The following is a 25834-nucleotide window of genomic DNA, read 5'->3' on the forward strand; positions in this document are numbered from 1 at the left end:
GTAATGGCGGCCGCGTGAGATGTAAACAATGTATCACTTCATATTTTTAAAAGCCGATAACTATTCAACCGAGAGGAATAACGTTTCGTAAACGTTATTAGGTACAAAACAATGGCGCTGCTTAAATACACACTTTGCAACGTTTTACTGTACACGTATGGAAGAATATTTTAGTTGTTTCAAATGTAAACACCGTGCACTCAGCATATATGGAGTAACTCAACGCGCTTTTCATGCTGTATACGTTATACATTGCTGGAGTAACACTCTGAAACCACAAACAAAAGCGCTCCTTTGCACACTCACAGATTATCTTCACATGGCGATACTTTGCTCTGATTGGCTGTTCCACAGAATCTAGTCGAGGAAAGCAAGTAGCAATTAGAACATGTCCTATTCGTGATTAAAATTAACCGATATGCCATCTGCCGGGATTTTCAGGAAGTACTCTAAGTAGGATACGTTGTGTTGAAGTCGTTTAAAGCATGGTGAATATGCGAGAAAGTAAGGTCTACTGTTCAGTTTTTTTTTTTTTTGCTCTAAATAGTTTTATGGGTCAGAACAAATTAAAAGTTTTCATGTGTTTCCACCCCGTGGAATCAACAAAATGAAATTTGTTAATAAATCAGGGAAAACGTAATTGACAGAAGATTGGTATGGGGGATATAACACTGTAATTCGGCAAGGAAATTACGAAGAATGCACGAGTCTGCTTACATCATTTATCGAGAGATAAATATATATTTCCATGAAAGTAAAGTTTTAAATTGTATTTTATAAATAAAGCTTTTTTTTCGAAAAATCATGAAGCGTCTTAACCAATGCGTCCATGTATTACCGGTGTTACGTATGTGTGAAATTTGGAACAGGTGCAAGTCGATTAAGAGGGAAGATGAAAATAGTTTGAGAATGAATTAATGTCAAATGTAACCAGAAAAAAAGTGGATATGCTAATGTTACTGTTTCATTCAGTACGATGTCCTTTTTCAGTGAGTATAGCCTGGTCATGAAATCGTGAATATTATTATTAAACCAGCCTTTCTCTTTCGAGAAAGAACTGCAACGATATGTTCGCAATTTTCTCCTGTCCCAGCTTTTCAAGTACAGATCAATTTCAATTCCTTTATTTTCAAATAATTTCCGAGAACCCCAGTTACATGACGTGCAGATGATACAGCTCTGCTTTGGACAACCAGTGCGTATACATAGTTTCGTCTGCATTTTCCGTGTTATTTTTGCCTATTATAATTAAATGCTTCGTTCTCAGTACAGCTTCACGTTTGTTAGAGTACCTGGAATTCACATCGCATTCGCAATATTTAAAAATAATGCGTAATTTAAACGTTTTCTACCATACCAGTCATGACAACACGCTGCTCTTTTGTACTACTGCTGAATGTAAACAAAGATCTATCCTACTTAGAGCGGCCATATTGGAAGCGACACTAGCGCTCAGGTGGTAATTTTAATCGCGAATTCCTCCAAACCAGTCAAGCAGTCAGCCAGGCGGCCATGATTACTACCTAGAAAGTTAGTTCAGCGCCAACTAGGGCATTCCAGTTCCGTGTGGTAGGGGCTTTACACGTAAAGGTAACAGATGTACTTTACTTCACAGTAACACATTTCCGAGAGCTAAAAGCAACTGAAAACTTTCAAGAATAACAAAAGCTTCATAAACCATGCACGATATTTCACTTTTTCTAGGGGATACTGAGGGTTAAGGGTATATGCAGTTCCTCTAGAAATATATTGCTCGAGAACTTGCAGAGCTAATGGATGTTTTCTTCTTTCCAGGTGAGAGCTCGGGTACCGGATCAGAAGACGAAGGCGGAGGGTCCGGCAGTGGAGACGAGCATATCTGCGGGCGGTGCCGCGCGGAGTTTCTGGACCTCCCGGATTTCCTCAGCCACAAAAAGGAGTGCGGAAGAAAGCCCGTGGTCCTGGCGGTCTCGGAAGACGTTCAGTCCGATTCCGAAGAGCTCCTCCTGCGAAGCGGCGAGGAAGTGGACGAAGGCGACCAGGGAGACGAGGAGAAGCAGTGCGAGGAATCGGAGAAGGAGCGAGAGGACGTCGAGAACAACAACCAGCAGCTCCTGCTCCCGCCGCCGCTGAAGCAAGAGCCCCGACAGGGTGTCGACTCGCTGTCCGACAGCCGAGAGGGGAGCGTCGAGAAGAGCGAAGACGCCGCGGAGGGCGAGGACAAAGACTCGGCTCTCAGGACGAGCCTTAACAATTTCATGAACTTTTCCACAGTGAACAATCTACCTCAGCTGTTTCCCTTCGCCCCTGGGATACCGGCGACCAACGTCACGTTGGAGGCCCTACAGAACACCAAAGTTGCTGTGGCGCAGTTTGCAGCCACGACGATGGCCAACAATGCCAACAATGCGGCGGCTCTCCAGGAGCTAGCGGTTCTCCAGTCCACGCTGTATACGCTCCAGCACCAGCAGATGCTGCAGTTGCAGCTGATCCAGCAACTCCAGCAGCAGTTGCAGATCACTCGTTCCAAGGAGGGAAGTCCCGTGTCCCCGTGCAGTACCTCTGGCCCCGACAGGAGTACGCCCGTCAGCGTTCCCACCACGCCCGTACTCAGCACGAGCGTCCCGGCCAGCGGTCCTCCCAAGACCACCCCGACGTCAACTTCTCCTGCCCCGACGTTGTCGGTGGTTCCCAGCTCCATCGCGGTGGAATCGCAGCAACCCCCGAAGCCTCCCCCTTCACCCCCGACGATCTCATCTTCCCTTGCGTCCTGCATAATCACCAACACAGATCCCCCTCCCTTGAACGAACCCAACACTTTGGAAATGTTGCAACGCCGCGCACAGGAAGTGCTCGATAGTGCTAGTCAAGGTCTACTCGCGAACAATCTCGCGGACGATTTGTCGTTTAGAAAGGGGAAATCTCCCAACGTGCTGTCCCCTTACGACCAGAAATCAGGGAGGAACGAACCCTTCTTCAAGCATAGATGTCGCTACTGTGGGAAAGTGTTTGGAAGTGATTCGGCCCTTCAGATACATATCAGATCGCATACAGGTGAGCGGCCCTTTAAGTGCAATGTCTGTGGCAGTCGTTTCACTACTAAAGGAAACTTGAAAGTTCATTTTCAGAGACACACGTCCAAGTTCCCCCACATTAAGATGAACCCGAATCCCGTGCCCGAGCACTTGGACAAATACCACCCTCCGTTGTTAGCCCAAATGGGGCCTCAGAGCCTTCCTCCCGGAATGCCAGCTCCTCCGCACCACCCCCATCCTTACCCCGGGTCGTTCCCACCAGCCCTACCTCTGTATCGCGCCCCGTCTCACGATCTCATGCAACAGGCCAAACCGCTTCACTTGTTCGGAGGACCTCGAGAGCAAGAGATGCCGGAAAATCTCTCCAAGCCACCACATTCCCCGCCACAGCAAGTCTGCGACGAGCGCATCAAGAATGAAGCTGGTGACGAGCGGATCAAGAATGAGCCACTGCCACCAACAACGGAACACCAGCAGCAGCAGCTTGAGGGAAGGCTACAACAGCAGCAGCAGCAGCTTGACGGACGGATAAGTCCAAAGCAAGAGCCGCCAGATCACGACGGGCAGAGGGAAGACGAGAGGGAGCAGTATCCTTCGCCTGGATACGAAGACTGCAGCCTCGACAGCAAGTACAGCACGGAAGAAATGGGGGAGATGGATCTCGAGAGTCCAATGGAGAAGATGGACGACAGTCAGGACCAGCCAGAGAATCTATCCAAAAGCACTCCGCCGCCGATTGTGACGTCCACGCCGTCCGACACGTCGCTTCTCATCGGCCAAAGACTGCCACCCTCGCTACCTTTCCCCACTGTATCTCCACCAAGCAGTACGTCGTCGGGTAGCATCACCTTGCACACTCCGGCAGGTCCCATCAACCTGCCGCCGGACATAGACCCAGCCAAGGATCCCGCCATCTACACGAACCTCCTCCCTAGGCCAGGCAGCAACGACAACTCCTGGGAGAGTCTGATCGAGGTGACCAAGACATCGGAGACGTCCAAACTCCAGCAGCTGGTGGACAACATCGAGCACAAGTTGACGGACCCCAACCAGTGCGTCATATGCCACCGAGTGCTTTCCTGCAAGAGTGCGCTTCAGATGCACTATCGGACTCACACCGGCGAACGTCCTTTTAAATGTAAGATTTGCGGTCGCGCTTTCACTACCAAAGGAAATCTCAAAACGCATATGGGTGTCCACCGAGCCAAACCCCCGATGCGTGTCCTCCACCAGTGTCCTGTGTGCCACAAAAAGTTCACGAACGCCCTGGTACTTCAGCAGCATATACGCCTCCACACGGGCGAACCTACGGATCTCACACCGGAGCAGATTCAAGCCGCGGAAATCAAAGACTACCCTCCTTCCTTTCCTCTCGCAAACTCCATGAACCCTTTCATGCAGCAGGCCTTCCCCATTGGTGTCACTCCGCCCTTACCAGGCATGTCCCCGCTGCCACCACCTGGCAGCTCGCTTCATCATTTAAGTTTCAAGCACGAAGAGGAGAAGAGAGAGATGAAGGATGAGCGAGATGAGCGAAAGGAGTACATGGAGGATGTAAGTGGCATCTCTCATCTTCCACCTTCGATGCCTTCCTTCTCCACCTCCTTGGCGGCGCTCGAGAACCAGGTCCGGACCATCACCACGATGGCATCGCAGATATCAGCAGCTCACTCCGAAGACCACCTCGCAAAGAGCCGAAGCGAAGCTGTAACACCGACGCCAGTGAACGGGGAGAAGTCTCCATCCCGAAGCCCCGGTTCACCTATCGGCAGATCCTCAGCACCCATTGGGAGTCCTAGTGGATCCGAAGGCCGTGCGTCGCCAAAGTCCCCTCCGGCATGCACCACCAACAGCAGACTCAGCCCCGTTCCTTCCGAATCTAGTTCCTTGGGTGCTTTGGACCTTACCCCACGTAGTACCTCCATGTTCCCTTCTGGATTCAACCTCCTACCACCTGGGACCTCGCCGCTCGTCACGACAGGATCGTCACCGCTCATGACATCAGCGATATCTTCACTCACGTCATCGGTTCTAACGTCCACAGCTTTCAGCCCCATCGGACTGCCAGTTGGCCCGGCAGGTAGGCGCATACCTAACTCTCTCCTTCAATCGCGAGTAAGTTAGAGCAGTGGGCGGCACCTGTTCACCATCCTTTCTGGTCCTGGAACCTGACCCAATTGTACCACTTAACAACCATTCCTCTAGACAAGAACTAACTTCTACACAAGATCTAACAGAAAACAAGACACGAACAATAACACAACCAAATTGGCAAATTGGCCTACACATATTGCAAATGGCCTTCTCGCATTGCCCTCTACTTAATTCAGAGCCATTCATTGCAGTATGCTTCATGTTGACATGAGAAACACAAGCAAATTGAATTTGACATTAAATTTCAATGAGTTAACATAAGACACTTACGTATACATAGTTTCTGTTTACAAAACCAATAGTTTCTACCAAGCTTTTTTCCCTAGAAACTGATTTTATAAGAACGTGCACATTAATAGCAGGGCAGGATCTTAGAACTTGAGTCTGTGAGATAAATGCATTAACTGTAACCACCGGGATCAAGAAAGTGTGGGGCGTTACCCCCACATCCCCTATACGCCTTCATGGCGTGGTGCTATGCACAGGGGAGCACTTTACTTTTTTTACTTTACTGTAACCATCATCACTCAATATTAAAGAAAAAACCCATATTTATTAAATCAAGTACAATATGTAAAGACAATAATAATTTAATATAAACACCTCTTATGTACAAGTTTTAGAGACAATAACACATTCCACACACATTTGCATGAAAACCGATCTTGACCTCCAATTAACATGACTTGATAAATACCCTGTTAGAGGCCCATTCTTGAACCGGGGTATACGCCCGGCAAGTTCACACTTTGCCCTGCCAATCGGTGAAGGAATGCTCTTCTTTAAACTGCTTGGGTTAAGAAAGTTACCAACATGCCCGTCAGGAATGGAAGCTTCATTTGAACCATCTTTGCAACGATTTGCGAATGAACTACAGTGGACGATGAGACAACGTGCATTGAAAGGAGCTCTTACAGAACAAAAGCTTCGAGATCTCAAGGGACTTTTTGTGGAACACACATGGACACACACCATCCTAACCTTCCCACCAACCAACCTAAAATTCTTCCGTCCTTGCTAATTATTATGATTTTTTGCCATATGTAAAGTGCATTGAAACGATAATTTGTGCTTAACTTAGCCATACAAGTATTGGATTTTACATTCTAACGTGGGTACATATTTAGCAATATAATTTCCATTTGCTTGAAGTCTTAGTAGTGCACTAATTTTGTGCAAATTGGTTAAAATTGGAAGATTTAGTACAAATTATCGTCATTGCATTTAGCTTTGTTCACTTTTTTGTTGATGTAAGCATTGTTTTGTTGCAGGAGTGGTAAGCCCATTAAACTATATTTGTTATCAGAATCAAAATGAAGTGAACTATGTTTCAGAATAAATAAACTGTTGATTATAAATGGAATAACAACAGTATGTGCGAATGGGCTTACTACTTGTTCTGTGCATGATTTTGATTAAATGCCTCATATTTCTCCGATTTAAGCATGAACAACTTAATATTATTTAGGACTGACTTTCTTATCATTTATGTAATGGAAGCATGCTGCATTTTTATTCGTAGTCTATTGCATGATGTTGTATATACCGTTATGTGTTGCATTTGAAGAAATACAGTACAAGAAGCGAAAATTGCTTCATGTAATTGTTAAGGCACACAATTTTAATATATTTAATTTAAGATGTAAATAAGTAATTTTGTGAATATGTGAAATGATTGGAATGGAATTCATATTATAATAGCAATTTCAGTTGAGAGCCCACAACATACATTGCAGAACAAGATTTTATAGAATAAGGTTTATCCCCAGTATAATACATGTTAACAGTTCAAAATTGAGCTGTTGGTTTATTCACCAGTTTAACATGTTGACTTGACTTAGATCTTTCAACAGTCCTAAAGTTGAAATGAATGAGATAAAAATGGACCCTAAGGTACCCTATAAATTCTAGTGGCTAAAACAGTGACTTTGAAATTAAGGAGTCCAGTGTTCGATTTCTCACCTGTATCAGACCTGAACTGTGAACTAAATTCCAATTAACAACTGTGCCTAAACTGTATTTTACTAATGATTATTTTGAAATTAATTGTTTCAAATAACAAAGAAGGAACACATAATGATATTATTGTAAAAAACAAATGGGCAATCAGGGTACTTATCTCTGTTGCATTAATAGAATCTGCAATGCAAGGTTGTAGTTTTTAACTGACTGATTACATAGCATGGAAAAAAAGCTTGTCGTATCACTTAATCGTCATCTATACTTTTGTTACCGTGTAAAAGTGCAGCTTCTTCTTAAGACTTCACTCTCTCTATCTCTTTTAAAATTTACGAAAGCAAAGTGTAATGTGAATTTAAACATACTACTGCTCAAAAAGAGTGCTTGCTGTAAATTAACTTGCATGTGTTTTCCCCCCACACTGTTCTATTATTCAGACAGAATGTCTTTGCATTAAACATGTAAGAATTCAAGTGGCGAATGAATGCGCCACAACATGCATTCTCACTTCTCCAATAAATTTCCAAGGTCCAATTAGCACTAAAATTATAAAACAAACTGAAATTGTGCGAACAAAGTATGATAGATTGAAAGGTATATGCATGTCTTGGGCCTTTTTCTTTGGTACCCTGCTTTCTCTATCATGGCATATTACTTCTTCCAGTTCGGGGCAACACCACCTGCAATATTTGCTTCAAGACATTTGCGTGCAATTCAGCCCTTGAAATCCATTACAGAAGCCACACGAAGGAACGGCCTTTTAAATGTACCATCTGCGAACGAGGTTTCTCCACAAAGGTAAGTTCAAGCTTCTTATAACTTCCTATCCTACGTTTCCCACTTTCTTATATACATAAAACTTAACACTCACACTTATTACAGTTCCAGAAAAGGTAGGCACCATACATGCAGCAGAAGGGGAGTTAAACAAAACCAAAGTTTCTTACCAATATTTTTCTTTAAATCTGGTAAAGAATTTTTCAGTATAAAGTTGGATTGCTTACAATAAAAAGTAAATAGAGAAGTCCATACAAAAAAGGAATATGGCATATTTCCAAAATATGGTCACATTCTCAAATAGATATTTAAGCAACTGAAAGTTGGACATTGCCTACATTTTTAGGCTAATAAGTGTGATCAGAATGAATTAGATGAAATTGAGGAACACCCAGGACTCAAGCCTGGAACATTCAGTGTTGAGATCATGAGTCAACCACCCAACGTTATTGGCTGACGAGGAAGTGTATATGGCTGTTGTCTACAACCGCAGATAGCTGAAAAGCCTTTGAAAGCTAAACTAATTCTGTTTTCATAATAATGTCTGGATAGGATTCCGAAAATTAATAGATTAAGTTCATTCTTAAACAATATTTGATTATTCTATCGGAGACAATGACACAAAGCACATGCAAAATTTAGAGAGGAAATCAACATCCTCAAAACACTGCCATTTCACAAGGACGTCATAGTTTCAGAAAATCACAAAAAATATGCTTTCTTTCTGTGAGAGCATATTCATGGTACAATTCAATCCTCATGAGCCATATGTGAATTCACAGAAAGGGTAGTAGAAGCAATCACCCCTTCCAACTGCCAAAACAAACTTTTAACATGCATAATGAAGCACATAATTGCCAATTCACATGATCTATCTTTTAAAAAAAATGAAATTTCAAGATTTTCTAGAGAAGAAATGCTGGGTTTGATGGACTTTCTATGCTCACTGAGGCATTTAGATGCCTTGAGGGGCACTTAAATTTAGATGTCAAAGAGGAGGGGGAATTACCATTTACTTAATCCACTAAAATTCACCCCTCCCAAGCACCATTCGTGAATCTGCCACTGCGTGAGCAACCACGTGTGTTTTGTTTTCTTTGGCTATTTACCAGACAGTTGACAGACTTGTACAACTGAGATCAGTCTGAATGATCATACATCACATGCTAAAGCTTGTAGTTTGTTTATTTGTTTACTACTGTTAATTATATATGGTCCAATTTTCCTTCTTCAACGTAAGTCCAGATGCAAAGATAATATTAAAAGCATTCATTTGCTTAAATTCTACAATGAATTCTGTGAAGAGTAGCATTGCGCATGTGTCGTGGATGAATTTGATCCAATTTTTTTCCCTTTTCTCCTTATTGGGTTAATGGTGATGAAAAGAACAAAGGATGATTGATGAAATAGTGAAACACAATGATAAGAATTTCTAACATCAAAACCTAGGAAAGCCATTACAATGGTCTTGCCTACATTTTTAGGCTAAGAATACCCAAGCAGAGTTCAAACCTGGGTGTTCTGGGCTTCACAGTATGTCACGTTGACCATGCCACCAAGGATGTTGTGGACAAATCATTACAGAGTGTAATATTTCAAGAGAAAGTTCCAGCATAGCCAAATGGTTAATGTATTTGCCTTTGAAGTAAGAAGTTCCGGGTTTGATCCTTGGTGGTAGCTCCAAAATTTCAAAGTTAATGCAGCATCGTGAGGACAATTGAAAAGCTACTCAAAATCGATAGTAGCAGACTGGTCATGAAAGCCAGAAAAACAGTGGTGATGGTGACTCGATGCACTGACCCACATGCCTTGGCCCTTCAAGAGCCATTCAGCCATGGCGTTTAGTTCAGTTTTTAATATTATAAGAAAGTAGTATGCAACAGCAATCGAACACATAATTGATCGATGAGAAACACATTTGCCAAAATGCTAGGTATGTGTGTTATGTCTTGCAATTTTGTGTTTATTTTTACAGCAATATGAAATTTGTGAAAAATCAGAAAGTGTTTAGCTTTGTTGCAATATAGATGCAAAATAATATACAGTTAAGTGTTTTTTTATTTTTATTTTCCTTTGCGACATTTGTCCCACCAAGCCAGGATAAGCACACAACCTTACATGAATAATCAGTCTACACTTATTTTGCATCTATACTGTCTGTAACTATAAAAAAGTGGTTATGCGCACCTTTAAGAAGAACCTAAACTTGTAAAAGTCATTTGTTTGGAAGTATGGAAGCCATGTTAAAACATATTAACTCTTTAAAAAATGTGGTCTTTCTGGAAAGGCTAAGTGAGCAGGTTAACAATGTAATCTACTTTTGTATCACTAGAGAACATGGACCTTATAAGGGAATCTTTTATCCTTGTAGTTGTATATTACTTATGAAAATTGACTTGAATTTATCTACTTTGCTTTATTTTTGCTGTGTGTTTCTGACAGTTGTTGTAATGAGCTAAGATAAAAGTTTGTTAATCAACATCCTATAACTGTTTGTGTACTTTACTTAATACTAGGCTTTCAAATCGCTGTAAAGTTTACAACTCAAGGTGGTGTTTAAATTTGCTTTACTAGGAATACAAGAAGTTTGCAGTGGTTTACAAAACAAAGGGAAAAAGTAGAAAATTATTTGTCTAGTTTCATTCCAGTTAGAATTAGCTCTAGTTTAAACAACTCCATGTTATTATTAGTTATAAATCTGGCTGGACACTGTTCACAAAGTTGCTATTATATACAGTTTTGTTGTTGCTTATTTATACTTGTACAAGTACTATCACTGTGACACAGACGAAAAGGCAACCTCAGTGTCAATACATTTGGGCAATACAGCATACTGTTTCTTTTTCACCTCCAAAAAAAAAAAAGCAATTGTCTACCTGAAATTCAGATAATTATGCTGGTACATATTGACGTAAACTGTGCAAAATTGTCGATCAGCCAAGACTCGTGGCCAGATAACCTTCTCTTTAAGATAGTGTCATATCATATTACTTGTACCAGTTGAAGAAACCTGTCTTGGTAAATTCCTGTTCGTGTTTGTTCTTTGAGTAGTGCTGTGAACTTTGTGTACCATACGAAAGGCACCTGTAATGTTATTTTGGACTAATTTCAGGGTAATTCTGACCCACTACATGCCCAACCAAACCATGAATGTAACTGTGACCACTGGGGTCAGTGGCGTATCCAGCAGGGGGACAGTGGGGGCAATTTTTCACCCCAGAAGCCTAAAAGACCAAGAAAGCGAAACGAAGATAGTAGAAAAAAAGGAGGCAGCAAGAAGTATACAGCTAGATTACCCCCTCTACTTTGCAACTCTGGATACGCCCCTGACTGGAACCCCCTAGCAGGGCACCCTTTTTTGGTAAGGGATATGAACAATTATTTAACGTAGTGTTGTGACATGCTTTGATACTGTTGAGTTGCCTTTTCTCTGTGTTTCTTAAATGGGGTATACATGTGTCCGAACATCATAGGATATGAAATAAATATATATATATATATATATACTTGTGTAATATACATACATTTTAAGCTAGTTTTTTAGTGACACAGTGTGAAGTCTGTTCTGGTCAAACCTGCTTAAATTAAAAATTAATTTCTAGTTTGTATACATTAAGAGGAACTGCTGTGCTCTTTGATAATGGGCCATTTTTTGATAAGCACAGCATACATTACCTGAATTGCGAAAGTTACTTAAAAAGTTATTCTTTACTTTTTTCCAAAATGATTGATTGATTGAACTGTTCTTTTAAGTCCACAGATATGCTAATTAGAACTGGATAGATTATACATAGATAGGCTAATTTGGACAGGACCTACAGTTTAAAGACTGTTTAAAGGCACACTGTGGAATGTGCCTCCACCAGGTATTGAACCTGGGGCCACTTGATTACAAGGTGATGACATTACCACTACACCATCAGGGATACTTTTCTTCCAAAAGTAACTATTGTTACTTTACCCAAAAAAGTAGCAAGTTACTTTACTTTGAATGTAACATATTACATTTTATATAATATAGACTATATGTTTGTCTATAATATACATATAAACAGACAATATCAACCGATTCATACAGACACATTTTGTGTGTGTATGGGTGTAGCATATGTATTTACCCATCACTGGAAGTCATCATGCTAGTGGTGTCTAGAAATGTATAAACCACCATTCTCTTTTTGAAAAAAAAAAATGTTCTCTGAATACATTGAACAAGGCTCCTGCATAGCCAGATGGTTTGCGCTCTCACCTTTGGTGCAACAATTACAAGATTTGATTCCCAGCGGGAGCCTGCATAATTTTGGTGCTGACTCAGCATCATGAGGACAATTGAGGAGCTACCTGGGCTCCAGTCTCAAAAGGCAGAAAACAGCAGCAATATGTTGACCGCACATCATCCAATGAAGAGACGATTGGTAGACCCTGGCTCCCAAGGAGCTGTTGTGCTACAGAGTTTAGTTTCAACAGTTCTGAATTTAACATGGTAATGCAAGTAAAGCAACGAGATTGTTACCGTTGCCGTTATTGATATAATTGTGGTAATGGGACACTCATGCATTACCAAATAAAGGAATGTTGCCATGTAATGCTCTTGTTTGGGTTGTGTTATTGCACTACATAACCTAGCAAATGACAGTCAAAAACACATAGACTTATGTAGGATGGTTGTTTGAAATGAATGTGGTCTGGCATAAAGACAGCAGTTAAAACACCTCACTTTCCCTGACTTCGGTGAAATAGCCATGTCTAAGTTTGTATAATTTTTGTTCACAATTACTAGACTTGCACTGAAGTTTTACGTTTAGATAGATAAAATGATCTATAGTTGAAATTGAATAAAATAGTTCAATTATTCACATGATAATTTTGGAATTTAGATATGTAGATATATTTTTAAATTTTATATTTAATGTTTATATTCTTTCAACTTTCATTTTATAATGTTAGGCAAGACATAAACATTATATTTTAAATGTTGGTACAGATTTATAACTAATATATCTCTTCAAACTCCTACATCACAGTGAAAGAAAACAACCCCATCGAAAGCTAAAACAGTGCAACTATTGGTTGCATTAATACAGGTAATATTTATTTACAAATCAATCTTTTCAGTACATCCTTCCTCAATTGCAGGGCAACATGAAGCAGCATATGTTGACACACAAAATTCGCGACATGCCTTCACATCTGTTTGAAGCCAACAAACCCAGCGACGAAGGGAATCTAGAAGAGGCAAGGCCGCCATTGGAAATGAAGCCGGATCTCGGGATGAAAAGGTCCCCACCTGAAGGGGAAGGGCTCTTGCCTATTCCTAAAAGACCACCAGGTGAGTTCGACTATTTTCCTTCCTTTCTTCCTGCATGAATTAACAGCCACTCCGTTCAGCAGGAGCCTAACAAAAGCAACTAGTATCAAACTCTACTGATGACGGATATGAACAATAGCACTAACTTTGCACTATGTTTAAGAGTGGAAGGCGTTACAGAAGCACCCTTTCCCCTCATACCCAATTTTCAAATAATTTGCAACTGAATACTGTCAATGCATGTATTGTTGTACTTTAAAACTCACAGTAAATGTTTCTCAAATCAGGGGCGATTCCTCCATGTAGGAAGTGAGGAGCTTTCTACAGTTCATTATATACTTATTTCCAGTTATCTACTTTTTTAGGAGTTTAATGCGTGTTATAAAATTATGAGCATAACGTACGTACAATTGTCTAGGTTGGTTACTGTCAAGAGTTGCCTGCTTTTGCTCGCTCCAGCCACAGCCGAAAGGCGATGGTCATAGGCTTTGCTGCCGCTCGCTGAGGAACATCGGCGGTCATCCTACAGACAGAGGGTGGGGGGTGGAAGAGGCAGTGCAAGGGAGGGGGAGAAGGTTGCGAAGATCAGCAAGGGCTGAGGAACCAGCAAGTTTTTCCTCAATCAGCGATGCCAACCCCAGCTAAATAGTACTAAAACTAGCACAGTTCAATCTTCGTTGGCACCTAGCATCCTGCTTTTGAGATAATGGTAGAAATCTAGCATAATCCACAAGCGCGAGTCCATGGGAGAAGCAAATCGAATTCAAGAGAATATGGTTTCAGGACATAAAAATAATATTATGTGCAAATCTAATTTCTACATCTACTTTACCAGCGGACATATTTCAAACAAAAGGGAGTGTGGCTGACCCAGCGACAGTTTTTTACAACCATGCACGGTCCATTCTCTATCTTTCCTTTATCCTGCCCAATTTAGTTCATGAGGAAATTTTAGGGCAGGATATCGGTAGAAAGTTAGGGGTAAACAAACTTTTTCTCAAACCATTTAAAGTTTTATCAGAACTCATTTTGTTTGTTGAGCCATTGTAAACAATTTTGTGGGAAAATTTACAATATTACATAACTGTTAAGTAATGCAATTTCAAAAGTCAAAATGTACGTGCATATTACAGTTATTAAAAAAAAATAACTAATACTAAATTATAGCACAATTTAGAAGCATTTAGCATAATTTCAGAGTGTAAGCAGCACTTTTTATTATCCTCAAACCAAAGGACAACAGGAAGGGGGACAAAAATAAAAATTCTTGCAAAATCTGAAATATCGTTAATGTTATTTTCGTGGGTTTTTATAAATTCAGATTTAAATATTTGATAGTTCAACAGGGGCCCCTTGATCTACCTTGTGCATGGGCCTGCAGCTAACATTCTAAATGCAATGGATAGTGCAAACAATACTGTGATGGTAATTGAACAAATTTTTCAAAACCTCTTTGATTTACCATAACTTCTTCCTACACTCCAAAAAAGTCACGAGTTGCCACTGCCTCAAATGCATTGGGATGGTCTTTAGTGTTATAGAAGAACAAAGCAGAAAATTTCATTGCCTAGAGAATTAGAAAAATAATATTTTTTGGTTTGAGTTTCTGTAAACATCACAAATAATTACAAGGGGGTTGCTATGGATCAACATGGAGATAGGTAAAAGGTAAAGTTCCCCATGCATATAGCACCATGTTATAAAGGCACATTTAGGGGATGTGGGAGTTAGGCCCACACAGTCCCAGAGCCGCATTATGCGGGGACAAGGCTGGAAAAGTTCCGACCTTAGATCATCCACCCCAGGAATCAAACCTGGGTCTCCCGCATGGCAGTCAGATGTTCTACCACCTAGATCACCACAGCTCACTCATTACATGGGGATGTTTATGCAAATTATTCTAGCCGAGGGGATGCTTCATTAAAATTTTCTAAACTGAGCTTGTAGCATCCCCTTGTGTGCCCCCCCCCCCCCCCAGTACAAGTGTGATTTTTTTATATGGTTCATTTCAATGACACAGTCACAAATCTTAGAAACGTAATTGATCTTTCTAAAATATCTTGTTATGTGGATAGGCTTTTTAATCAGCCAACAATAACTTAATATAGTTACTAGATATTTTGTAATGAATAGTATAACATCTAATGCAATAATCAACAACATTCTCTTTCAACATTCTTATGGTTTGGCCTATGAAATTTTTAAAAAATTCTTATAATTTTAATTATGAAAATCACTAACATCTGCACCTTACTAAGATACTTTTCTTTCACCTTAAATCCTAACTTATTACAATAAATCCTCTTTGTAATGAACAACATGATGATAAATCTTTGTATATTTGAGAAAACAACTCTCCTTCATATACAAAAGAAAAAAAACACATCTCCTTGTTCATTACATTGAGGTGATACTGATATATTCCTTCTCATGCATATACTTTGGACCATTTATGGAAATATGTGTAGGTTTCACCCTGAGATTTGGCAAACCTGCATGAAACACATAAGAGGAGTTGGCTCATGCAATTTGAACACCCCTTTCACTTGTTAAGAGTAATAAGAATGGATATTCTGCAATAAACAAGGCTGGAAGAACAGAAAATTTTCATGGAATAAGTTGACAAAGCTGTACCTTCAGATTTTGTATATAAACTTGGACTAAATCTACCTTCTAAATAATGTCTGTTTCATGCATAACAAGAGTAATATTATTACATATGAACAAGCATAATGGCCAGTACCATGTACTTTGGAAAAATGAACACTGGATTAAATATCGCATACAAACTAAAAATGTATACAATTGAAGTGGAAAAAGTATTGCGATTGTGCAAATATTAAAATATGATAATTTTTTTCCATCTCACGATCACCAATTTGAAAATTAAGATAAATGTGAAATCTTATTGTTAATCTCTTGTCTGTCTAACGAAAAGGATTACTGAGACCAATCAGTTTTCAAGTTGTATTTCTTCAAATTCAGAGGTTTTTGGGTATAATTTATTATTAGAAATGTACTGATGTTTTTTAAAATCTATACTGATGTAAAAATTAGTATCGATATTGTAACAACATTTCATGTAGAACCTTAATTATATAAGAAGACAACCCAGATGAATTTTGGTGTAGAAAAGTATTCTGTATATTTAGAACTCTACCTAAAGAAATACAAACAAGACACACAAATTTTTGATTTTGTGATCATACGAACAACAATAATGTGATAGAAATATGAAAGAAAATTAATTATATTAAAGAAACATCATAGTAAAATTGTCAGCAATCTTGCTACAAAAATCTACACACAATTACTAGATCTGTCTCTTTTATGTTGTCAACTAAATGAAACTAAAAAGTCCTAGCCATAAGGTATTTAAATGGAGTTAAATCCACTACGAGTAAAATAGCCACGATTGTCAGGTTGCCAACCTACTATGCATTTGAAACTTACAAGGTAATGTGACGAAATATGATAATTTTGAGAGAGTGGCGACTCTTTATCTTGTAATTCAGGCATCCTGGGTTCGACTCCTGACAAAAACTAGTTTTCACCAGAAAACTGGTCTTCCAGTTAGCCTTTATGCATGAAACAAGCAACAACATGTGTGCCAACAAACATCATTATACAATCATTCTCATTGGCCTCAAATTAAACAAAAACACGAAGTGGATTATGTACTTATATTACTACCTTAAAAAAATTTCTGTTCTTGCCAGGAAATGTATGTTGCGGAATAAATAGCAATAGCTACATCATAATTTTTGAAACCCTTCTGATTATTCATAATGGTACGACACAATTTACTTTGTGCATTTCAAGGAATGAACCATAGTTGTAAAGAAAAAATTCTTACGGAGTCTGTCTCTTGTGTGTTTGCAGGCTTGCCAAAGCACTTGTGCCATGTTTGCAATAAGAACTTCTCGTCCTCCTCGGCACTCCAGATTCATATGCGAACGCACACTGGTGATAAACCTTTCAAGTGCACAATATGTCAAAAAGCATTCACCACCAAAGGAAATCTTAAGGTAACTATAAACAATATATTTATTATTTTTCCCCATGTGGATTATATTGTTCATTTTCTTTTTGTATGTGTGCATGTATAATATGTTCAGCATATTGTAGCAGTTGTAAGTGCATAAAGCTTTTTTTAAAATGTTTGGATCAAACAATTAGCGGAAACCTTAAACATAGTAGGATGACAGAGCTAAGAATACAGAAAATGAAAGGCTAGATTTTTTTGTTTTTGTTTATATCATCAGATCATTGATTGGGTTGCAGCTGAACTCAGTGGCTGATGAAGAAAACGAGAAATTTGTGCAGTCACCACTTGTTGTATTATTAAATAGTGATTAAAAATTTATTTTCCAGCACAAAGTGTCAACAGTACCTTGTGAAAAGGCTTGATATCTGACAGTGGTAAAAACAATAGTACAAGTTTTGGGCTTCCCAGTTGGTGAAGGGGTATCGACGTTGATTTGTAGTCAAATAATCGAGGATTCAATACCCAATGGAGGTGAATAGTGTGCAAAAAAGTGGACTTAAAAAAAGCTCAACAGTGAAATTGTTTACTCTCAGCACATTTTCTCATTTATGTATTAGGCATAAAAAATAATGAGCATAAAAAATAGAACGAAGAGGTGTTTGTCATACGTTACAAAACTATGGTAATGGGAGATTAATAACATAGACAAGAATTTTCTTCAAATTTCACTATATCTTGTCTAACCTCTTCTGAGTGAGAGTGAAAGAAGCACGCTACCTAGAATATTGAAGTTAAGTGCCTATAATACATAGCATGGGGGTCACAAGCATAACTTGCAACCTAACTTTAGGGGTCAGAATCGAACTTGTGGCTTAATTTTGGGGGCAGAATCAAAAAGTTTTCTATCCCATAAATATAGCATCCAATACTATTTTGCTAAATAACCTTTACATTTGCAAAATCATAGAAAATACTCATTACTTAGCTCCTTAGGTTGCAGGAGGTTAACAATGTTACCATTAAATTGTAAATTTAATAAACCTGAAATAGGGGGGAAGGGCAAAGCCTGTCCATGATAAGTTATACCTATGCCATGGGTAAGATGACACTGAGTGTAGATGGTTGTTTTTTTTTACTTGTGGAGAAACATTTATGATTAACAGTTATGAATACTTCTGGGTTGTAACAATTTCATTGAGAGTTAAGGGAATTGCTACAACCCTGGAGTGTGTATGACTACATAAAATTAATTCTCGCTTCATGGTGGGGGAATAGGTAATCGATGAAAATAGGTAATAATAGAATTGGCTAGACTGGGGAAAAGACATGCTATGGAATTGCATTTGGATTCAATCTATGTGCAACATATGCTTTCTCAATTATCTCTAATAGCAGACATTCTTTGTCTTTTGTGTATTTCTTTAATAATCAAAATGAGAGAAATAGGAAGCCCAGATTTAGCAGAATGCGCATAAAACAAATGAGAAACTTCCAAAGTCCCACAAAAGCAGTGGATTCCATTTTTTTAACTGTTTGACTATAAATATTGGAGAAAGAAAAGCAAACAAAAATTTAAGAATATTTAAACTATAAGCATGCAAGATTTATGTAACATTTTGTTCTTTGCAAACAGGTTCACATGGGAACTCACATGTGGAGCAACGGGACATCTCGGCGGGGAAGGCGGATGTCACTCGATCTGCCACCAATTCCCATGACACCGAAGGATTCAGAGTTCCTTCAACGACGGCCAGATCTTTTCTATCCATATCTTCCAGCCCCCTTCCTTAATGGAATGCAGCAGAAAGTAAGTGAGCATGTGCATATAAAGAGTGTTCCGTATAGGATGCCGAATTTGAATCAAGTGCTATTGTTTTGTTTCGAGGTTGGCAGACCTGCTTTTACCAATGTTGGTATCTGTTGTCATGCTGATTAATGTAGCCTCAATTGTTTTGACTCGTTTGTTGTGATTACGATATGGAACTCCATGAAAAATTCCCGCGACGAGTGATCTCTTTTGCAGGATGACCAGCAAGGTCATGTGATCTTACACCCTGTAATTTCTTCTTATGGGGGTTTGTGAAATCACAGCTGTACGCCAACAAACCACGAATCCTTTTGGAACTGAAGGCGGAAATCATACGGGTGATTGGAGGCACCGGGACAGACATATGAGAGAGGGTTATCAATAATTTTGTGGAGCATATAAATGCATGCAGACTCAGTAGGGGTGACTGACATTGTCTTTCATGCATAAATGCGAGATGTTACTGCTTACATATATGTGAAATATAACTATTTTCATGATATTTTCCCTATTTTTATTTAATTTTCTAATTCGGCATCCTATACAGAACTGAACACCCTATATTTTTACCCATAACAGCAAGTAAATGCACCAAGTATATGTGTGTGTGTGTATAATACACATTTTAATGCTTCACTTACTTTAAGAAGCAAATAAAATCTATTGTAACTCATCACCAGGCGAAAATACAGTTGCTTGCGAGTGAGCACTCTGCTCTCTTCTTCTTGTGCCTCCAACACATTAGCGATGACTCATATTTTGGATTTTGGTATTTTTTTTTAAGGTGATACTCAGAAAGGAAGGTAGACGAGAGCTTGGGTCCACGAAGCTTGAATTACAAGCATTTGAAAACTAGGGAGGCTGGCTATTCACGGACAAGAAGAGGGGGAAAAGGTGTGGCAACACGTTCAATTGTCAACCATGGGATGCACTGTGGTTTCAGCAGAGAGGGATGGGGTAAGGATACCTATTGCGAGAAACAGAATAATGTTACCAGTTTCCACCAATATTAAATCTTGTTAAGAATATTTATAAATGTGGATATATAAGTCTGGCCTGAAAAGCCAGAAACCAATGGCAATGAGTCTCAATGTGTACTGCCCAATGAAAAACTGCTTGACAGGCTTGGTCCAATAGGCTTACGTCCACTGAGTTTTAGAATATATAAGAGGAGTCTCTCATAACAAAGTCAATAGTTCGCTTGCTTTTGATGTGAGAGCACTGCCAGGTTGGATCCACAAAATTTTGGTGCCGACCCAGCATCTCAAGGACAATTGGGGAGCTGCTTGCAAAAAAACAGTAGTGGACTTTCATTAAGAAAGCATTGCCCATTGATAGAGGCATGCATATTTCGTTTTTGACGAAAACACGAAATGTGAAATAACACATTCTAATGTTAATTTTTCATGTTTCTGAAAGGTGTGAGGTGCATTTTCCTACCCTGTTTTGTCACGAAATGATGCGAAATGCAAAATGCGAAATAGACTCTTTAAACACAAAATTTACCGTTTATATACAGACGCGACACTTTCAGAAGTCTGAAGTATCCTGTGAGTTATGCAATTCACGGAAATTTGATTAATTCTGCTGTAAATATTTGAGAAGCAAAAATGGACCCCTTTATACAGGAATAAACTTAATATTCTGGTAATGATTTAATGTGCTATTAGAAGGGATATGTTTAATTTGTGCAATAGTGCAGTTTTTAAATCAAATTTGGGATTATATTCACATTTTTAAAACCAAAATGTCATTTTATATGCTGCTTTTTCACCGCTATAACAGCGAAATTTCATTTTATTTACCACTTTTGAACCAGAAATTGACTCTGTTTTTATACCGAAATTTTGCTTTTTTATTTACCAAAAATATGTGTCTCTACCCATTGAGAAGTTCCTAACCTTGGCCATCAAAGGGCCCTTAGAGTTTAGTGTCATTAGGTATTTGCTTTTGACTGTATCATGTCAATCTACCAGAGACAGAAATATTTTTAGGTTAACATGAGATAATCAGAATATTCAAAGAAATGTAATTATACGTAAAAATATATAAATAAATTCACTTTTAGTACACAAATTTTAAGTTGCCAAGAGATTTGAACTCTGCATCAGTCTTTATATTTTTCTTCATTATTTTATGTATTTATTTGAATTAGAAATCTAATTCCACTTCCTAACAGTCAGAGTTGCACCATAATTGTGTTTAAGAAATTGCTTGCTATAGTGCGGCCACAAGCAAAAGAACCTGCATAGAACCACGTGTCCTGTGCATCGTATTCACATGTGGAGGGGAGGTGTAGAGTGGAGGAGGCTTCACTGTGGGCGAGTTTAAGGGATGGAGGGGAAGATGTGCAAAGGCTTCTGGCCAAAGTTTGTTTGGTTTGTGGTCACACTAACTTTCAGTGATGGTTTCATGGAAGAACTTAATTGACCATCACAAAATTAACAAAAGACGGGAAGAAAATTAATCTTGTTTTTCTCTTGCGTTTCAGCTTAACGAAATTTCAGTGATACAAAGTGCAAATTCAAACCCTGGAAGTGGTATGACGTCTCCAACTGCCAAGTTTGGTGCCCTGGGATTCGGTGGATTTGAAAAACACATGACTGAATCACCAAGATCTCAGCCCAGTTCACCACTGTCAGACAAGCCACCATCATCGCCAATGGTAGCATCACACCAAAGTCCATCGCGAGAAGGCAGCGACGTGGAGGGACGAGAGGGGTTAGCCAGTGCTCCGCCACCTAACTCTGGAGTCTGGGACCTTCATTATGAACAAAGACTAGGTAGTGAAGAGAGGAAAGCCAACAGTGAGGAAGTTATGGAAACTGAGGTAGGGTCACCTGGTCATGCCACGCCACACAGTGAAAGTTTAGTTGCATGAGAGACTGGTTTATGGGTTACTTCTATGCAGAAACCCACAGAATAGGACAATTACTACTTTGTACAGGAGAGTCTACATATCTTATAATCGATTGTGTATTTATTGACAAGGACTGAAAAAAATATTAATTACATGGTGGCTTATTGAAATTTTTTATTTTTAATTATGTGCTGATCGAATGCTGCAATGTTCCTATTTTGAAACTAGTCTTTATATAAAAGAAAGGAATTTACAAAAAAAAAAAGATATGTATTGAGAGCATATTTAACAGAACGAGTGTTCATTATTGTGACTGTGTAGCACCGTTTTGATGTTCTACTGTAACACAAACAGAATGCTGGCTTCTTGATGCAACCGTGCTGGATGATAATCCATGTCATCCATTTTAGGGAAGGAATGTTATGGAAGTATTTCACTCAATGCTCACTAATGCAAAGGAAGTTAAGTGAGGCTTGGTGCCTAGCCAGGTCAATTCCAAAGCTAGATCAGCATATGTGTTATTTTTTTGGGGACAGAATTACATGGGGGAAATGGAATTAAAAAATACTGCCTCAAGAGCAAATCAGAAGACTTGTCCCCAAAATCTTATCTCACTGTGATACTACATCTGTAGGAGAAAATAAAAAAAAATATCGGAGATGAATTATTAGTTATGTTCTCAAATTACATAAGAACATGTACTTATCAGTCACATTGTGTAATTGGCTACCCTTAATGCAAGAGGAGAAACTGTTGATGTAGCAGGGTACAAAACATTACAACAAAAGACTTGCTGTTGTGAACAGAACAATGTAATGTGAACACTGGAGTCTCATTCCCAAAAACTTCCTGCCCTTCCTGTTATTTGGGAATTTTTTTTGTCATACCCAGGTAGTGTATTCCAATATTTGAAAATAACTAAAAAAAAATATATATCTGTACATTTGCTACGTACTTGGTGTTAAGATTACAATTGCTGTTCAGTGGATGTTGCTCACATCAGAAGAAAAAAAAGTATTCAGTTTTTACTGTTGTTACCTGATATCTTAATTTTTTTGTTGCTGTACATAGTGTACATGTGAATGGTAGGAAATCCTATTGTTGCTATGGTATAGTGGCAATCTGTATTCAAACTTTTGAGATACTTGTGGATTACAAAAAGAAAACAATTGAAAAGATGGCTTTCAACGGTACTTAAGAAATGAGTGATATATCAGTGTACAAAATGTATTTGATGCAGCTACTTGTCCACACAGTGCATTGTTATTTGTATATAGGGTGTTAATGCACTGTGTGTGCTTGTTCTAGCAATTATATTAAAAATATAAGAAAGGGATATAGTAAACAAACTATTAGAAATTTTGATGTGGAATGAAACAAAAATTAAGCACACAGGTTTTCCCTTTTATCTCAAAAGTACAAAAAATAAATCTCCAATCAGTGTTTGTTGTGTTTCATCTGATGTATCATTGTACAAGTACGCCAAACGGAAATCTCACAGTGAAAGAAAATTAACTCCTTGTAGGTCTGCACAAACGATGTGTAATTTCAAACTGCTTTGCATATGTGAGTTACCCCCACACCCCCTATACGCCTTCATGGCATGGTGCTATGCACAGGGGAACACTTTACCTTTTTACTTTGCATATGTGAAGGATATTGAATTACTTTTCTTTTGTATTTCTAATCTATTATCTGTCTCAGAAATTTACTTCATAAATTGTGATTTATTTGTTCTGGATGGCCATTTTCGGATACTGTGATATTCAACATTTCACAGCGTATGTAAATGCATTTGAAAAAAAAAAACATGTATCATGCAAAAGAAAAGATAAAATACAAACATTGACACACTTCACACAATATACAGTACAAGTCTATACATGTTCATATGTATGCATGCACACGCACACACTACTTGAATCACGTCTGATCTCAACTCTACCTCAGAGGCTATTGAAAGATACAACACATTATGAATCTGAAACTCTTAATCATCTACATGCCAGAAAATAATGCTTTCCACCTATTCCCAATGGCCTGCAGTCATTTGTTCAAAATTTTGTCTTTTTTGTGCTGCACAATGATCACAATAAATCTCTGTGTATGTATTTATTATTCTATAAAATACATTGCTTTGCCGGAAAATATTCCATTTTAAAAATAAACTAAACATCTAAAAGGAAAGAGAGTAGCCAAATCCCTACCCACATTACAACTTTCACACAATGAAGTTTCTTCAGGGTGCAAAATTCATCCAAACGGATATGAATTCTCAATCAACTGCAGTACGTAAGGAAATTTTCCTGATGCATATAAGAAGAATAAAAAAGTTAAACACAACACCTACTGCTTCGTTGTAACACTTGGTTTCCTATTTTTTCATTAAATTTTTACTCCTGCTACGGAAAAATAAATGCCTTCTTTTTTTGCATTAAAATTTTGTGGGTTTGAAGTTTGAAAATAAACTTTACATTTATTTTTCTGTTAAATATTGACTGTAAGTTTGACTGGCTGTCTTGATAGGAGTTGTGTCTATGATTTGCAATGTCTAATATGTCTAACTGAAATGTACTCTATAAAAATAGCCCTTACCTCTTCTCAGTTTTATTTTCATTGCATATTTTACACAAAAAAAAGCAGCATGCATTATGATGGTCTGAGACTTACTTTATTTATTTGTTTTCTTTTGTGTAGTTTGCTTAGCTGAAGTAGCTAATTTGTTATGTTGCAAAGGGAAAAAATAAAAAGTTGCACGAGCGTAAATTTCCAACATGACTGTTCTGAGGAAAGGACCGTTAAGGTGTAGTGTGACTGTGATACCTTCCCCCCAGGCAGTCATGGATTATTCAACAAAACCATTCCAATTACATCTTAATAAAAGACAGCCATACAAACACTGAAATATGTATTTCTTGAATAAGGAAAAAACCTAACCGTGCTATCTGTCATGCTATTCAACATTGCAGTTAGCTCGCAAAAAGAATTCTTGTGTACAGACTTGCAATGTCTTCAGCCTGTAGTCAATGTGTAATAAAATAACTTCTACTTGAAAATAATATGTATTGTAAGTTCTGGTTTGTTGCATATTTGTTTCTTTTTCACTGTTCTTATCAGCTGAGATTTGTGATATTCTTTTTATATACATATGTATATATATATATATAGCTTATTTTTTCTTGTCATAATGTTTGTGTTTGCTTTCTTGTAAACATGGAAAAATGTGTATATATTTATTGAAAGTTTAAAAATGGATCACTAGAAAAACAAGGATGAAAAAACAGGCTGAGACACACTAATAACCATGACAAAATGGCTAGAATACAGTAAAAATTCTTTCACCTCGAGATGCCATCAAAAGTACAGGAGAGATGCTATTTTTGTAATGTTCTACAATAGCCCTTTTGGTGGTTTCTCGATAAGGAAAAATTACTCGCATCACTGAGTTTTTTCCTGTCCTGTGCATCATTCTACCCCCTGTGTGTGTGTTTGTAGAAAATCCGACAAGAATTACAATGTAATTTACCTGATCAGTTTTTGGCTGTAGTAAAAGTTTTACAAGAAGATTTTTTTTTCTATTTAATATGAAACTTGTATTTTGTAGTTTGTGTCCTCCCTGCCTTTGACCTGATTGAATCATAGTATTGTATCATATCCCTTCCCCACATCCTTTCCCCAGTTTGTTATTTATAATTATAAAAATGGTTATGCTGCTAGAAATGAGCAACGCCAAATAAACATTATCCAAGAACTAAAATGGTTGCTGTTCATGAGTTAAACCTTTTTTTTATGTTTCTTTTACTTCTTTACATCACTGGAGTATCTATTATAGTCTTGTTCGGTGATTGGTTTACGAAAACATTGATTTCAGCTCTTTGCTAGACAAAACGCAAAACAGATCACAATAATAACTAGAAGCATTCATATTTTGTTTTTGATGAAAACATGAAATGCGAAATAACACATT

General features: G+C 38.4%; 1 protein-coding gene across 4 annotated transcripts in view; it reads left to right on the forward strand.

Moving 5' to 3' along the window:
* Window positions 1-25607, forward strand: part of LOC146001663 (sal-like protein 1) — a 221358-nt gene extending 195751 nt beyond the window's left edge. Inside the window, exons 2-8 of one of the 4 annotated variants that reach the window (XM_083139276.1) lie at window positions 1795-5094; window positions 7792-7925; window positions 11017-11265; window positions 13041-13233; window positions 17095-17240; window positions 18834-19007; window positions 21499-25607. In XM_083139276.1, the coding sequence (XP_082995402.1) occupies window positions 1795-5094; window positions 7792-7925; window positions 11017-11265; window positions 13041-13233; window positions 17095-17240; window positions 18834-19007; window positions 21499-21888 (4586 nt within the window). In that variant the 3' untranslated portion in view covers window positions 21889-25607. The remainder of the gene's footprint in view (window positions 1-1794; window positions 5095-7791; window positions 7926-11016; window positions 11266-13040; window positions 13234-17094; window positions 17241-18833; window positions 19008-21498) is intronic. The other 3 variants (XM_083139280.1, XM_083139278.1, XM_083139279.1) reach the window with 3 other exon arrangements.
* The last annotated feature ends 227 nt before the right edge of the window (window positions 25608-25834 follow it).

Source organism: Lepisma saccharinum, chromosome 17, assembly GCF_977018435.1.
Source record: "Lepisma saccharinum chromosome 17, izLepSacc3.1, whole genome shotgun sequence".
NCBI lineage: Eukaryota > Metazoa > Arthropoda > Insecta > Zygentoma > Lepismatidae > Lepisma > Lepisma saccharinum.